The sequence below is a fragment of the Saccopteryx leptura genome, chromosome 2, assembly GCF_036850995.1.
Source record: "Saccopteryx leptura isolate mSacLep1 chromosome 2, mSacLep1_pri_phased_curated, whole genome shotgun sequence".
Classification (NCBI taxonomy): domain Eukaryota; kingdom Metazoa; phylum Chordata; class Mammalia; order Chiroptera; family Emballonuridae; genus Saccopteryx; species Saccopteryx leptura.
In genome coordinates, this window is record NC_089504.1 from 21,895,457 (window position 1) to 21,912,909 (window position 17,453).

The 17,453-nt window shown below is 45.4% G+C and overlaps 1 protein-coding gene across 1 annotated transcript; it reads left to right on the top strand.

The window, feature by feature from the left end:
- Positions 1–7,937: 7,937 nt before the first annotated feature.
- On the top strand, positions 7,938–17,119 carry LOC136391231 (lipocalin Can f 6.0101-like). Its single transcript, XM_066362764.1, has 9 exons — positions 7,938–8,033; positions 8,381–8,517; positions 8,860–8,933; positions 9,941–10,051; positions 10,376–10,477; positions 10,676–10,721; positions 15,053–15,188; positions 15,941–16,161; positions 17,017–17,119. The coding sequence occupies exons 1-9, from the start codon at positions 7,938–7,940 to the stop codon at positions 17,117–17,119; spliced, it is 1,026 nt and encodes a 341-aa protein (XP_066218861.1).
- The last annotated feature ends 334 nt before the right edge of the window (positions 17,120–17,453 follow it).

The following is a 17,453-nucleotide window of genomic DNA, read 5'->3' on the forward strand; positions in this document are numbered from 1 at the left end:
ACATATCCTTTCTTCACTACATCAGGCCTAATCAGGTGTTGATTAAGGCCATGTGAAAGACACAGAGCTTCACAGCTTGTTTGATCATTGCCGTGGCCAAGTCCTGAAACCGGGCTCCCCCCACACAAGCTCTCCACCTTGTTGGCTTAATCCAGTAGTTCTCAAAGTGTGCACGAGGGTGCACTGGTGCACCATAAAATAGTGGTCCCCAACCTTTTTTGGGCCACGGACTGGTTTAATGTCAGAAAATATTTTCACGGATCGGCCTTTAGGGTGAGACAGATAAATGTATCACGTGACTGAGACAAGCGTTAAGAGTGAGTCTTAGACGAATGTAACAGAGGGAATCTGGTCACTTTTTAAAAATAAAACATCGTTCAGACTTAAATATAAATAAAACAAAAATAATGTAAGTTATTTATTCTTTCTCTATGGACTGGTACCAAATCGCCCACAGACCAGTACTGGTCCACAGCCAGGAAATGGGGATCACTGCCCTAGAAGATTTCCAGGTGCGCCCTATGGTATTCCAGAGAAGTATGTGCGTGTTGGAGACCAAAAAACCAACAGGGCTTTTGGAGTTTAGATTTTTGGGGGACAGAGATGTGGGGAATTGGCTGTAAACTGACAGTCTGCCCAACTCCCCATCTCACTTGCCTGATTAGGTTGCAAAAGGCTGTTAAGCTGTGGTGCTGGATTGTTTACACTACCCCCCCATGTTCCCTGGGAAGACTGGAGCCAAATTTCTTCTATCTTTTGATTGGTGTCAAGTTATGATGATATGTATGGTGGGGGTTTTCTGCACTCAGCACAATTAAGAGTAAAAAGAGAAATTTTTCAATGTATCAACAAGAAAATGAGAGTTTGCCTTTCAAATATATCCACAAACATTAAAAAAATCACTAGGGCACATCAGGCTCATGTTTCTCATAAACACAAGAATGAAAAACCTTAACACCTTCATACCAGGATCAGCCAAATGATCTTAGTAAATCTTACTAAGAATGTATCTATATATATAAAAAGATAACTTTTTTGTAGTTTCTTAATTTTTAACCCTTCTTTTTTACAAATTCTAAAAACATAACTCAAAAAATGTAACATAAAAATGATTTTTAGTGTCAGAATAAATTTAATTTTGTAGCATTTATTTTGTTTAATTACCATAAACACGCTTGGACTTTATATTTATTTTCTTTAATATTTGATTTAATTATTCTAACATATTTCTCAGAAACTTGTATATAGTGCGCCTACTATTATTTGTAGAATTTTAAATGTGCCCCGACTTCAAAAAGTTTGAGAACCACTGGCTTAATCAGTGGGCTCTCGGACCTGCACAGGAAAGCCTCATGACTTGCTTTGACCAGTGACAAGTTATTGGAAGGTCCCATGTCACATGCACCAGGATTTTTCAAAGCTCCCCAGCTGATTTCAAAGTGCAGCCAAAGTTGAAAGACATTAATGTAAGCGGGAAGGCGTTGGTTTTGCTACAATCTGTAAAGCTGAATGAAAGAATGGGAGCCATGGAGACAGGCTGTCTGGAGCTGCCCCGGACAAGGCTCTGCAGATGCGGCAGAGAGGTGATGATCACAGATTGTCCCAGGTACTCAGAGGAGCTGCGGAGAAGGTTTAGGTCCCCTCACAGGCGACCTGTCCACCACCCCTGGTTCAGGCTTGTCTCCCAAGAAGTTGGGTCACACCTGGAATCTGAAACTGTGCTTCTTGGGTGTCCACCGGAGGCCTGATGCCTCCTGGTGACCAAACACGCACATAGCAACAGCCTCCTCCTGGACACTGTAAGAAACAACCAGGTGTCCTGAGACCTGCACTAATGTGGGTATTAAGAGACCAAGTTCCATGTTGGGAAGCCTTTTTCAGAGAGCCTGGGACTCATGCTGCTTCTCCAGATTCTCCTTGTGCCAGCCAGAGACGTAAGTCGGAGTGGAGCAAGAAGAAAACGGCAGCCCAAGGAGGTTATGGGAAAGAGGGAGTGTGAGGCTACCAGCGGCTTCCTTAAGGGATGCTTTTAGAACCTGGTGTCCCAGGACACCTGCTGGAGTTTGCAGAGCTTAGAATTAAGGGCTTCAGGGCCCTGTGTTGGCAGAACCACAATCCTTTGCTCATCAGAGCTCCAGGCCCATCCAGATCCATCCAGAATCTGGACCTCACAGCCAGGACCTGGTGGTCAGCCAGTTCCAGCTGGATGTGAGAGGATTGTTTTGGAGTCTTCACTCACACCCCTTGACACCAGCGCCTTTAGGAACTCAGGAAGCAGCATGTCCCATAATAGCTCCGGCCTAGTTCTAACCTCCTCTCCAGGCCTGTGGGTCAGTGCAGGGGTGGGGAGGTCATTAGTTCTGTCTTCCAAATATATACATTTTTTTGATTAACATCGGAAATGAAGAGTCATGCTCATAAAGATCATTGGGTTCTTGTGCAAATGCTTACCACAAAGTTGTTGCCTATTGTTAATAATAGCTTCATTGAGGTATAACTGACAATCCACTGCACTGACTTAAAGTATAAAATTTGTTAAGTTTTTACAAGAATACCCCATGAAACCATCAGCACAGTCAGGATAGTGAGTTTCCCGTCGTCCTCTGTAGTTTCCTCTGTGTCTTTGGTATCCCTCCTTCCCATTGGGCCACCCAAAGCCACAGGCAAACACTGATCTACTCTTTGTGTCTACAGGTTGTGTTTTCATAGGATTTGTGTATTTGCAGTCATCAGCATGCACCTTGTTGAGTTGTTGTTCTCTTCAGAGGCCCTGAGTAGGAATATAGCACAGGGACAGAGTTAAGTGCCCTGAGGCAAAGCCACAGTGGCTTTACTGACAAAAGTACTGAACTCAGTACTGTGCTGAACACAGCACAATAGAGATAAAATGAGCAATTCTGATTAATGAGTATGTGGGAATATTTGAGCTACTCCCTTGCCCCTTTTTTCTGTTCTAAGGAAGTTCCCCTTCCTCACTTCCTCATTCTTGTCCCTGCTTCTATTTGTGTGCATCAATCAATACCCATAGGGTCTGGGAGTCAGGGCTGTCTCATTAAACCTGTGTAGGGGATTGTGAGGTGGTCTCCCCTCAGTCCCATGGAATACTCCATGTGGTCTCTGAGTAGTAGTCATTGTCTCACCATCAAATGGTGCCCCACATGAGCATTGGGAACCAAAAGTCAGTTCTCCTATTTTCACTCAGCCTAATTTAGTTAATATGCATTCATGTTATGTTTGTCAATTCTGTGCTCCTTTTTAATCTCAAATGGCGTTCCCTTGTTTAGACATACTGCCAATTATTTACCCATTTCTGTTAATGGACATTTTGTCTGGTCCTACTAACTGACTATTTGTAAAGCCTGTATCCATGGCCAACATCACAGTCGCCTGGCCCATGCAGGTTTGCATTGGATTCAGACAGTCGGTAAAAACAACAGAGCCAAAAACTGGTGGGCCATCATCTTTAATCCTAGCTTGCACCCGGTGGGCAAGTAAAAACACACACTGGGCTCCAAAACTCACTTATTCGGTACTCACAAAGCTAGTGACTTATCTGAGTTTTCCTAGAATTAAAGGTTTCTAGCTCACCAGACTTATTCACCTCTGTTCCCCATCTCCTTCTCTCTGCACAAACTCTGCACAAACTGGCTTCTCCTTCAGCACTCTGCCATCTTGGCTGCTTCTCCTGGTCTCCTCCACATGGCCTTTATCTGCTCTCCTTTCTCTGGTCTCTCTTTTAATGTTAATCTCAGGAACCGAGAGAGCAAGCTCCTGGTCTGCCCCACTGTATAGTGCAGAAATCAAAACTTGCCCTTGCATTCAGGGATTCCCAAAACCACCGACTTATCCTAGTTTTCTGGAATCAATGGTTTCTACTTCACCAGCCTTATTCACCTCTGTTCCCCATATCCTTCTCTCTGCACAAACTCTGCAAAAACTGGCTTCTCCTTCAGCACTCTGCCATCTTGGCTGCTTCTCCTCTCCTCCACGTGGCCTTTCTCTGCTCTGTTTTTGCATGGGTTCCACTGCCCCATCTTATAGTGTAGAAATTAAAACCTTTAATCCAATATACAAACAAGGAAGTCTCTGATACAAAGTCACTTATTTATTTATTTATTTATTTATTTATTTATTTATTTGTATTTTTCTGAAGCTGGAAACGGGGAGAGACAGTCAGACAGACTCCCGCATGCGCCCTACCGGGATCCACCCGGCATGCCCACCAGGGGCGACGCTGTGCCCACCAGGGGGCGATGCTCTGCCCCTCTGGGGCATTGCTCTGCCGCGACCAGAGCCACTCTAGCGCCTGGGGCAGAGGCCAAGGAGCCATCCCCAGCGACCGGGCCATCTTTGCTCCAATGGAGCCTTGGCTGTGGGAGGGGAAGGGAGAGACAGAGAGGAAGGAGGGGGGGTGGAGAAGCAAATGGGTGCTTCTCCTATGTGCCCTGGCCGGGAATTGAACCTGGGTCCCCCGCACACCAGGCCGATGCTCTACCACTGAGCCAACCGGCCAGGGCCCAAAGTCACTTATTTGAGGCATAATGGGATTCCTCATGAGAGTGCACCACCCCACACCATGCAACAATCAAGGGTGTGGGGAAAAGCTTCATTTTGAAACTAAGCCTTAGGCTATAACAACCCTGCCTGCTTACAGCCTGTCCCCTACACCCAATGCAAATGATAAGCGAGAAAATATATATATCATATTTACAAAGTTACTTGACCAACAGGGAGCATCAACTAGACCAAATGAAGTACACGGCCTTTGCCACCATTTGTCAGACTCAGTCCCTTCATGTCAGGGGCAGGACAACCCAGAGTGCAGTCACGGTGCCTACAGTGATACAGGCCTCCAAATACCAGTGACTGGTATCAGTTGAGCATAAAGTAGGAATGATCACACAAGAGGCTGGGATGACTTGTGACAGCAGGCCACAGACAGAATGCCCAAAGTCCTAGGCTCACGGTTTTGTGCTATTTCCTCCCAGAATACTGGCCTCTTTCTGTGTTGAGTGGTGTGGAAGGGACCATTAGCACAAACCAGAAATGAGCTATATCTTGTAGCAAGCCCCAGCTTGGCTCATACTCACTTAAATCACAACATTCCTCTCACCAGGAATCCCCTTCCCACATGACCTGCACATCCGCACAAACTGCCCAAGATGTAAGACTTCCCCTTGTCCTACCTTTGAAGGAATGATTTGCCTATCCCACCAGCCCAACAGTTTCTGACATTAATCTGAGGTTCTACACACACCATCCCATTGAATTATATGCCAATGTACATACAAGTACAATTATCCCCATTAAGAAGACACTAAGGGCCCTGGCCAGTTGGTTCAGCTGTAGAGCATCGGCCTGGCGTGTGGAAGTCCCAGGTTTGATTCCTGGTCAGGGCACACAGAAGAAGCTACCATCTGTTACTCCATCCCTTCCCCTTCTCTCTCTTGCTTTCTCTCTTGCTCTGTCTCTTGCTCTCTCACAGCCATGGCTCAAGCGATTTGAGCAAGTTGGTCCCAGGCGCTGAGGATGTCTTCATAGCCTCCATCTCAGGTGCTAAAATGTCACGGTAGTGAGCAATGGAATGACTGAGATGGGCAGAGCATAGCCCCCTAGTGTGCTTGAGAGTGGATCCAGATTGGATGCTTCTGAAAATCTGTGTCTGCCATCACGCCTCTTACATAAACAAACAAACAAAAAAAAAAAAAGGAAAGAAAGAAAAGAGGACACTAAGGGTCTGAGAGGTTAAATTTGTCCCCATAGGCTCAAAATGACGGAGATAGGAATGAAGCCAAAGTCTACCTGACTCCATATCCTGTGTTCCTAAGGCCTTCTTACATGTCACCTCAGCTCCCTCACCCCGTTCTCTGACTCACAGTGGTCTGGAATTGGTCCTATCTGATTGGATTACTTCTTGTACTTGTAGAATGAAGATTTTATTGAGTATATACAGCATTCCTCCACCTGCATTGAAGGTTGTTTGAAGAAATGGATGAGATCTTCTACTTCTCCTTTTCTGTTATGGATCTATGGTATGTAGCAAAGTGTATGTATATAGCAATTAAACATATGTTCATTCATTGGTGTTGAATTCAGACAACAAGAAATAGAAATTAAAATGTACTCATTACCAGACACCATATTTTCAAGACATTATTTTATGCGACCTTATTCTAATCTACTCTGTTTGAATGTCTGTGAAAGAGACTACCATCTTCGGTAGTAATGATTTCTTTGTGTTTGAGGAAAATTAAAGTTGAGTGACTCACCATTTTTGGAGTAGGAGGAGGAAAGAGGTGCCCTGTGGACTAAAGACTGGACCCGGTCTGAATATAAAGACAGAGGTGCTGGGGAGCTGAGCCACCATCAGGGAGATTCACTCCAGTGACTCTAGCTGGTTCTTCTGTTGGACATAAACATTTGCATGAAACATCATTTGACAATATCTCTTCAATATCATTAAAACCATATTACTGTGCAAAACTTAATAAAAAAAAATTTAAGGGAAACAAAGTAGAAGTAAAAGAACTATTTAAAAACACAAAAAAACCATATTAATGTGCCATCCAAAAACATGTGTCTCTCTAGGCTAAAATGAGGGACTGCTGCTTCTTTATCAAATACAGCTTCATAGTCATGCTTATCTTCACTCCTTATAGGTAATATTTATGGATGAATCCAATGATAGTCACCCCCTGATCTCTGACAGCACCTAATTTAGAGCTTCCTTAGTTTGATCCCAAGTTCTGAGGTAATTCTTCCTAACACACTCTGACTGGGACACCATTTTCCTCATGTTGAGCATACTTCTTAGCTGCAGTAATTAACCTAGGCTTTTCAACTACAAGTATGGACGTGATGGTCTTTGCTTGAAGAGTATTAACATTTTTAGGACTATACTACACCCCAGCCCGCTTTAAGCATGTGCCCCTTGAAATTCTGGGATGCAGCCAGTTTAATCACAAATACAGGGCCTGTTTCAACGTTTGCATCCGGTAGGGACAAGGACACAGGATGCCTCCAAGGATTTTGGCCCCAGCAGCTGGAGAAATTGGTTTATTTAGGAAAGAAAAATATCTCCATTTGGACATTTCATTTCTGTCTCTGGCTAGAAAAATAAATTATAATAACACGAAAAGGAGAGAAACAGTGAGAGAGAGACCAAACCAAAGCTTAGTATATATGCTTGTAGAAGGAAGTTTGTATTAAGTATATAGAGCATTTCCTCATCTGCACCGAAGGCTGTTTAAAGAAATGGATGACATTTTCTACTTCTTCATTTTTGTTAGGGGTTCCTTGGTATGTAGCAAAGTATATTGATGTAGTGAATAAACATTTTCCATTCACTGTGGTGGAATTCAGAGCACAAAAAATAGAAATTAAAATGTATTCATCAACAGACACCATACTTAAGACATTGTTCTATGCGACCCTATTCTAATCTACTCTACTTGAATGTCTGTAATAGGTATAATCATCTTTGGTAGAGACTGTTTCTCTGTTTTTGAGGGTGATTAAAATGGAGTGACTCACCTATTTCTACACGCCGTGTGAGTGTGATCCATGGAGGGTCCACACATGCCATTTCCCAGATCTCCATTCCTGCCGCTCATCTGGGTTTCAGATTTTACAGTTCAATCTGGTTCCAAACAGCAGCCCAACATTGATAATACAATTTTTTAATTTGTTTTCTGGAGTGTGTATTTTGATTAATGTCAGGTCACTGAGTAGCTCTAAAGGAGATGAGGTTGACAGGAACAATTCTGGCCTCACACCAATGCACACAGACATTTGAGGAATGGGAGGAGAAAGGGGTGCCCTGAGGACTATAGACAGGATCCAGACTTAATATAAAGACAGAGGCACTGGGGAGCGGAGCCACCATCAGGGAGACTCACCCCAGTGACTGCAGCCGGGTTGGTGTTGTCCCTGTCAAGATGAAGCTGCTACTGCTGTGTCTGGGGCTGACCCTGGTCTGTGCCCACGAGGGAGGACACCATGAAGTTGTGACAAGCAACTTTGATATGTCAAAGGTAGAGTTGGGGGAGCATAGGGAGTCTGACTTGGGGGTGGCTGTGGGGATACTGAAGCAAGGTGGCCCCACTGGACAGGAAGAGGCTTTGACATGTTAGAGAAAGGGGTGGTTTTTAACATTGGTCTAAGAGCAATTGTCCTCTGTGGAAAGAAGACAGCATTTGGGGACCTCCATTTTCACTGAAGGGACAGTGGAAAGAGCCTCACATGTGCTATCAATTGACCTGAGTTCTCATGCTGTCTTCAGCACTCAGAGTCCGGCCCATCAGGCAGGGTTCACGGAGACGAGTGTCCATGAGATGCCCCGTCTTCTCCTCTCACCCAGCCTTTCACTGGTTTATTGCAGGTCTCAGGGGAGTGGTATACTATCATGGTGGCCTCAGATGTGAGGGAAAAGATAGAAGAAAATGGTAACCTGAGGATCTTTGTGGAAAACACTCAAGAACTGGCCAACTCTTCTCTTCTTTTTACATTTCAAAGAAAGTAAGTACAGCCTTTTATACTTGGAAAAAAATAACAGAAGACTGCATATGTTCTTGAAGCTCTACAAACACACACACATATACTCACACAGCACAACATATACACACATCACAGACACACACACATGCATGTGTGCACTTACATTGTGGGCTTGTATCCAAAATCTCAGTCACTCATCCAGCACTCTTCCATGGCTCAAAGACCTGAATCTTTTCTAGACTCAGAGAGAAGAACTGGGGAGGGCGAGTTAACGGAACCAGATACTCGGGTTACAGGTGGATTGTGAGGGAGCCAGCTTCAGCAACAAATTTTGGGCATCTATCTGCTCATTATGTTTTACAGAGAAAATGAAGAATGTGTTCACTTTACTATCCTTCTTCACCCAACACAAATGAATGGTGTATATAGTACTATCTGTAAGTATACACAAAAATAAGTCTTTGTAAATTCTACTTCAAAAGGAAAGAAATTTACTAAATCCCAATAGCATCTTGACCCCCTTTTTTTTAAGTTAAGGGAGGGTACACTGTGAGATAGACTTCTACTAGTCCCCCAATAGGAATCCATGGGTACCCTCATTTGCAACTGATCCTTGAATAAACCCAGCTATCCTTAGTACCTGAGACTGAAATGCTCAAACCGTTTGAACTCTTCTTAGCTCCCAGGGCCCATGCTCAGACCAATCGAGCCAGCCGTTGCTAGAGGTGAAGGGAGAGAATAGGGGGAGAGGGAAAGGTGGAGTAGCTAATGGTCGCTTCACATGTGTCCCTTGACCAGAGAGCAAATCAGGACGTCCACTTGCCAGGCTGATGCCTTATCTACTGAGCCAACCAGCGAGAGCCTTGATCTATTTATGATCAATGTTATTTAAGTAATATACATCAGATAATATAATCATCAATCTCCTCCACCTCGAAAAACCTAGAGTGCAAAAGCTAATACCTGGCACCTAAAGTCATTAGAATAAGATGGCTGTTTAGTCATATGTAACACCTGCAACAAAGTAAAAATACATACAGAATGAAAATATTCCGGATACATTTTATTCCCTGTTCACTCCCTGATGTATTTGGTGGCCACTGGCATAATGCATTGCTTAGACGAGTGCTGTGAGTATAATGGCTGTAGGTCTTATGGACAGGACAGAGATACAGAGATGGCACAGATGGCCGAAGGTGGTAGGTGAGCCTCACGGAAGATAACAGAAAGTAAATTGCAGATGTGGATGAATTTTCTACAACTAGTCATCAATGTGTAACTGGTTGTCAAGGCTACCCTCAAAAGGCACCTGATGAAGTTTAGGAAGAAGTAGTTCAGGACATGAGATATCACTAGATTCTGTTCTATGAAAGAGAATGGGTGAAGAGTTTCACTTGCTTCCTAGGGACGAAGAAATTCTGAGCATGCCTTATTTCCTCCACAGATGATGGATACGATCTATTTAACATGGTTGAAGGAGACTATAATGAATACCTTATTAATTATGTTTCAAATTTCAAGAATGATAAAGAAACCCAATACATGGAGTTGTTCGGTAGAGTATCTTCATACTGACTGTCACCTTGGAGTGGGCTGGAAACAAAATGTTCTTCCCATTTATGCCCTGGGAAATCTGTCCTTCTCTGAAGAGAGGTGCTCACCTTCGGAAATCCCTCAGGCTCGGTGGTGGGAATAGAATCTTTCTTCATTCCCCAAAGATATCCGAAAATGTCAAATTCAAGACCAGTTATAGCTTATTCCTAATTTCTACCTAAGCACTGATCACTGCCATCCAGTTCCCATCCAACCTTCCACATGCCACCTGTAGCCTCTATGACCGATACGTAAGACACAGCAGTTACTGTCACTGTTTTCACAGGACGAAAACCAGATGTGAGTCCAAAACTCAAGAAAAGGTTTGAGGAACTTTGTCTAAAACAGGGAATCCCTAAGGAAAACATACTGGATGTGACCAATGCTGGTAAGTTTAGCTCTCTCTGGTTTTCTCTCCCTAAATTCCTATGATACTGAATGGAGACATTTAAGAGCAGAAACACCTCCAATCAGTCACTTCTGCCCTCACCTGAAAAAATCTTTGGTTTCTTGCTGAGAAGTCTTTGGTTTCTTGCTGGGGAGTAAATGGGTTGGAGAGTGACTGTGCTCTGTTCTGTCTCTGCAGATCGCTGCCTCCACAGCCGAAATGGCAAAGATGCTCAGGACTCCAGGTGGGTGATGTCTGATGGAGAGGCATGGCCCAGTAATTACTAATTTCCAAAACCAATAAAAGCTTATGTGCAGAGATTGAAATAGAAATCATTTGGCAATTAAGCTTGCACGACAAGTTTGAAATTTGGAGAAGGGTTTTCTGGTTTCAGGACCCACATGTTGTATGAATTTTAGAGCAAGTGACCTAAGCAATGAAAAGAAAAACAAAAATATATACTGTACAGAGCCACTGTATGGATATCCTCCTGGTGAAATGTCCTCAGTTAACTGATAATGTCCTCAATATTGTTAAACTTAAAATTTAAAATAGAAAGAAATTACTAAGGTGTGAGTATGAAACTCAAATACATATCAATGTTTAATCCATCTTCCAAGCCCCAAAGCTGTGGTCCCACCCTCCAATTTGTGGCAGTCATGTCTTCCTTTGATCTCTGCACATCCTGCACTTCTGATCTGGAAATAGACTGACTCACCTTCCAGTTGTCCTCCACCAGGAGAATCAGATCTGAATTTCCTCATCTGCTTCCCACCTCAGATTAACTGTGGGGCTCTATTCAGATGATATATGGGGAAGTCTTAGCAGCTATGGCTTTGTACAGTCAGCATTTAATAAGAGGTAGCTACGGTTATTCACATTCTTCCTCAGTTTATCAACAATTCCTCAAAACTTTTAATGTGGACAATGGCCGACACTAGCCTCAGTTCTTTCATTGATTCATCTTTCTTTGCATAGACTGAGTTTAGGGGAGGCTATGATGGGAACGGTCAGAGAAAATCATGGACTCAATTCACTCCTTCCCCATATTCTGTCTAAGAAGAAGTTAGAGTGCAGGTTGATATTTATTTCTTAACTTTTTCTATGTGTAATAGAAATTCTCTTTGTGTCAATGAAACCCAGGAAGTGCTTACTGTTTTTGTTCCTCTGTCATCTGCTTCTTAGTGCTGTGTGAATCCTCCTTCACTGGGAGCCAGGATCTTCGTTCCATGGTCCCCATGTCATTCTGTGACAAACGATTTGAGCCAGTTTCCATCACTATCGCCCATGAAAGCTTTATTCTAGTATCTTCAGGATTATCTCTATTCATCTGGAAAGACTCAGCAACTTACCAGAAATGAAAAGGTTTTCTTCAAATTTCTGACTCTCTTTACCATGCCAGGGGAACTCTGCCATGAATAAGACCTTCCTCTACCTGTCAATAAATGATTCGTCTTGCAGTCATGTGATCATCTCTGTGTATGTGAGCAACATGGGGCTGACACAGCGAATGGGGGGCTTCCATGGCCTTGTTCCCAAAGGGTCCTCTTTCTACTCAGAGTCTTCCCTGAGTTTCAGATTCTCCCTCCTCTGCAGTAATTCTCTGTCCCTGTGAGTGCTGCTTGCCCTTTAAAAAGCCTATTTCTTAGAGACCTTATAAAGCAAACTATGAGACTTGCCCCACACTCTATACCCTCCAGGGATCCTCTCTCTCAATGGGCAGTGAAAGCTAGATGCTGCTGAGACTGAGACCTGCTCACCATGTGTCAGGACCTGTCTCCACAGTGCAGCTTCTCTCCATCACCCATCTCTGACAGAGTTGGGACCCTCAGGCTCTCAGAATACCTCCTTCAGCCACCAGGTTATCTGCTGTGAGCACATTAAGTGAGAGGCCACGAAAGGTGAGCACTACTAGTCCATAGCGATCTGTATTTGGTGTCATCAGGAGGCAACAAGGAAGCTGAAGCTTCTCTACTTCTTATTTTAGAGCCTACGGGAGGTGATGGCCCGTTGGCTCAGTGGTAGAGCGTCGGCCCACCAAGTCCTGGGTTCAGTTCCTGGTCAGGAAACACAGGAGAAGCAACCATGGGTTTTTCTACCCTTCACCCCCAATCCCCTCCCACAGCCATGACTCAAGTGATTCCAGAACAGTTGATCTCGGGCACTGAGGATGCCATGGCCTTGCCTCAAGAGCTAGAAATACTCGCTTGCTGAGCAATGGATCAGCCACCCAGATGGGTAGAGTATTTCCTTGAATGGGGCTTGCAGCGTTCATCCCAATCAGCACTCATGTGGGAATCTTTCTCAGCCTTCCTATCGCTCACTTAAAAAAAAAGGAAAGTTAAAGTTCTTCCTCCACTTATAATCCTTTCTTTAATCAGATGATTAAAAACAGTGTCAGTGCCATGAACACTGGTTCAATGGATTAAGCATCATGCAGTCCCATCAAGGTCAATGGTTAGATCCCTGGTCAGGGCACACAGGAAAAATGACCATCTGCTTCTCCATGCTTCCCATTTCTCTCTCTCTCTCTCTCTCTCTCTCTCTATCATCCTGTAGCCATGGCTGAAATGATTCGAGCCATTTGGCCCTGGGTGCTCTGAAGATGGCTCCATGGCCTCTCCTAAGGCATTGAAATGGTTTCGTTTCGAGCAAGGGAGTAGCTGTCCCCGATGGGCAGAGCATCACACCCTAGTGGGCTTGCTGGGTGGATCCAGGTCAGGCTGAATTCGGGAGTCTCTCTGTCTGCCTCCCTGCTTTTCAGCCTCTCACTTTAAAAAAGAAAACAAAAATCACACTGTCAATGTTGCACTTGGTTGTTGGAACAGAACTCCATGGGTGAGGTTTGTCACGTACAAGGAATGACTCAGTCATCATGAGCATAAGGTTAATGACAGAAGGCTCTCTAGGGATCTGATTCTCCCTGTGTTACTCTGCGTCAAGGTCAGAAGAATAAACTAGCTTCAAGCTTATTTCTCTTGCCTAATGCACTTGGCCTGGTTTGCTGACAAGTGGCAAAAGACTATGTAGAAAGAAAACCAGACATGTGGGACCTGTCATTTTAAATGTTGTCATTTAAGGAACAGACAAACTAATGCCCACAGGGCATGGCCTACCAGGTCCTTGGGAATGCTTAGAGCATTACAAACAATAACAATCAATGCAAGGAAGACCACTTGGTTGACAGGAGACGGCTGGGTGGTGTCACATGTCAGGAAACTACAGCCAGGTGGGATGCACTGACAGACCCTACACTGCTCCTGGGTCAGGATGGCAGCTTGAGCTTCCTCTGAAATTTAACCCTCAATTCTTAAAATTTCCAGCAAATGAAGCATGAAATACTCAGAACACTCAAAAGCAAGGGGTGAAGACATCAGTTGATCAGAAAGAGAGCAGAGCAGTCATTTTCAAAAGAAAAGAAAATAGAAAAGGAGTCCTGCTGAGAGGGGAGGAAACCAGAAGAATGCAGGAGAAGGGGACTGCAGAATGACTGACTCAGCCAGTGAGAGATTATCCACATCCTATCGATCTGTGATGGATCCTGGAGACCCTTACATTACTCGCAAGAAAAACAGAGCCTGTAAATAAATAGGTCCAGGGGTCCAGACCCCTTCCACCTTGCTGCCCCACTGAAACTCTCCTGTCCTTCCTTGATTCGTGAGGTGCAAGTTGGACCTCAGACAAGGGAACCACGTGCCCCTTGCATGGACACTTTAAAAGGTATATAATATGTAAGCATTCTAACTTTAGGAGCTTATGCTTTGGTGCTACAAGGCCCACATGTGCTGCCGGCTATTAATAAATTCTTCCTCTATTAAGTTGTCTTGGCGGCTGTTATCCTCGTTTGGGTGTAGTTTTCCCGCAACAGATTTCTTGCGCATTGGCTGGGAAGCGAGGAGAAAAGATGCCTGCAATTGGCATACTTCAGGCACCTCCTTTGGGAGCCCCCAAGCAGCCCTGTAGACTCATCTGTTGAGCATAAGCCTGGGATTTCCCCATGTGGATGCCTCTGTAGGACGGAAGGGGGTTACCCTTCGCAGGTCCCAGCAAGGACCAGACAATGAAGAAATGAAAGAACGAGGGCGCTCCAGAATCACGATTAGGCATAGAAGGAACAGGGTGGGCAACAGGGAAGCCTGATCACCCTCCGGAGCAGTGACTCTCACCCTCCACAGGTTAGGAGTGGTGACTGATCACTCTCCACAGGACAGGTTAGGATGGTGACTCTTCACTCTTCACAGGTTAGGAGTGGTGACTCGTCACCTTTCACAGGTATGGACAGCAGGCCCCATGGGTTAGGAGTGGTGACTTGTCACCCTCCGCGGGTTGTGTGAGGTTGTGTGAATGAGGGTGAGTACAGAGTGAATCAGACAAACAATGGGAGAGGGTTCCCGACTCTCTCCCACAGGGCCGAAGCGAGTGGCGTCCTCTCCAAATTTCCCTTACTTTTTCCCAATTACTTCTTGTGACATGACTGATGTAATTCGTGGGCAGTATAGGAGGTTCACAAGGAAAAACCAGTCCCTTGGCCAGGATGATCAAAAACTTTAAGAAAGTGTTCTCACTCCACATAAGGCAGAGTCCAGGACTCAGGGCGGGAAGTGGAACAGAGACTAGTGGGACCTCGGAGCTGGGACAGGCAGCGGGCAGAGCCTCGGGTTTAGAGGCCAAGGAGATTGAGGTCCTGGCTCTAGGGGCGGGGACCCAACCAGTGAGTGGCCTGGCTACAGTTTAGGAAGAGGAATCTAGGAAAATCCACATGGCGGTGGTCTCTATGGTGGTGGCACCTGGGAACGTGATAGGCTGAAATTCCCCCTGGACAGGTGGTGTGGGCAGAACGGGCTCGGTGCCCACCTGATGCAGGGTCAGTCTGGGTGCCCGCAGACCTTCAAGAGCTCAGAGCTGGGGCGACACCCCGATTGAAACCCAGAGTCTGGATATCCCTAGAGGACCGGGGCTTTCTGGAGCCACACAGTGGTGTCGTGGGGGTGCCTCGGAACTTTCCCCTTGTAGCTGCAGCAGCTGTGGGGTGAGCTGGGCAAAGGAGACAACTGGGTGTCGCATGAGTGGTGTCGTCTGTTCCAGGCAAGTGCTGTGCAGCCAGATACCATCTAGAATTTGCGTAAAGGGTTCTCGGGGAATTATGGAGTCACCACATCCCCAGGGAAAGTGAGAACCTTGCATGATATGGAATGGCCTACATTTGAGGTTGGGTGGCCAGCAGAAGAAAACTTAGCTAGGTCCATTATGTAGAAAGTATACAGATAGTGACTGGAGATCCTGGCCACCCCGACCAGTTTCCTTACATGGACACTTGCCTCACGCTAGTTTGCACCCTCGCCCTGGGCTCAGGGCTTAAGCATCTCTTGTACTGGCAGTAAAGTCAGGGAAGTGTTCCACCCCACCCAAGAAGCAATCGTCGCTGCTGGTACCTGAAATTTCAGTGTCTCGTGAACCAAAAAGAAGCTCCAGAAATTAGAAGGCTTTGCAGAGCTGAACATTTCCCAACCTCTGGAAGTAGGCAACAAGGTCTACGTCAATAGAGAGGCTGCGAGCAGGCAGGAGGACGAGCGAAGAATGAAGAAGAAAGCTGAGCTCATAGCTGCTGCCCTTCAGCACAAGGGCAAAGGAAAGCCTCTCCTGTTTGAAAACGGAAAGAAGACAGGCAAGGGAAAGGAAGGAAGGTCAGGCAGGACCCCTTTTCTCTGTGATCAGTGTGCTATATGCCGGGTAACCGGTCACTGGAAAACAAATGTCCAAACCGGGAGAAGGCGTGGTGAGCTTGCCAGCCTCCTCCAAAGGAGGAGTGTGTCCAAAGACACACTGTTCAACATAGCTGAGGAGTTCTTCTTGAACTGAGGGTGATCGGACTCAAGGGCCCCATGAGTCTATGGTCTGTATGATGGTAGGGAGCCAGCAGATGGACTTTCTGATTGATACAGGGGCTGAACACTTCGTGGTGAGCCAGCCAGTAGTGCCACTCTCCACTTTTAAGGTGGACATTATAGGAGCGACAGGAAAACAAGCAGAACAGGAATTTGCCTGCCGTATAAATGTACTATGGGAGGTCATGAGGTTATGTGTCAGATTTTGTACATGCCTGACTGCTCAGTGCCCCTGCTGGGGTGTGAATTGCTAAGCAAACTGAAGGCTGCTGTATCTTTTGCTGACAATGGCCAGCTAGACTAGCAGGTACCAAAGCCCAGACTTGTTATAACAATAACGGTCCTCAGAAAGGAAAAATGGAGGATTTTTGCTACTGAGCCTGGGAAGCCACCTAGTCAGAGGCTAACCCAGAATTGGTCTGGAGTATGGGCTGAGGACAATCCTTCTGGGTTGGCAATAAATCAGGTGCCAGTACAGATAGAGTAAAAGCCTGGGGACTGCCCATTAGCCAAAGACAATGCCTGATTCTTAGATAAGCTTTGGAAGGAATCCAGGTGTAATACACCTGGACTAGGCTCGTGTAAGGGCTCAAGAACTCCCCCACCATCTTTGGGGAGGCCTTTGCTCATGACCTCTGGTGGTATCCTACACAGGACATTGGATGTGTCCTCCTCCAGTGCGTGGCTGATCTGTTCCTGTGTCACGAGTCTCTCCAAGGATGTGCTGGAGGAACTGACAAATTTCTCCATCATCTAGAAAAGAATGGATACATGGTGTAGATGAAGAAGGCCCAGATCTGCCAAAGGCAAGTAAAACACTTGGGAATCATTCTCCACCAGGGGAAGAGGAGGCTAGAAGTAGTACAGAAACAGATTATTCAGAACATCCCAGTCCCCAGCATGTGGAGACAAGTTAGAGAGTTCCTGGGTGCAGTAGGATTCTGTCGTTTGTGGATCCCCTATTCTGCAGTGTTAGCCTAACCCCTCTGTGAAGTTACAAAAGAGGAAGAAACAGAGCCCATGGATTGGGGGCTGGGAAAGGACTGTGCTTTTCAGACTGTTAAAAAGGGGTTACAAGTAGCCCTAGCTCT

Coding starts and splice junctions, on each gene's coding strand:
- LOC136391231 (XM_066362764.1), top strand. CDS start 7,938: ATGAAGCTGCTACTGCTGTGTCTGGGGCTGACCCTGGTCTGTGCCCAC. Junction 8,518..8,859: donor CTTTTTACATTTCAAAGAAA/GTAAGTACAGCC, acceptor TATGTTTTACAG/AGAAAATGAAGAATGTGTTC. Junction 10,052..10,375: donor CCAATACATGGAGTTGTTCG/GTAGAGTATCTT, acceptor CTGTTTTCACAG/GACGAAAACCAGATGTGAGT.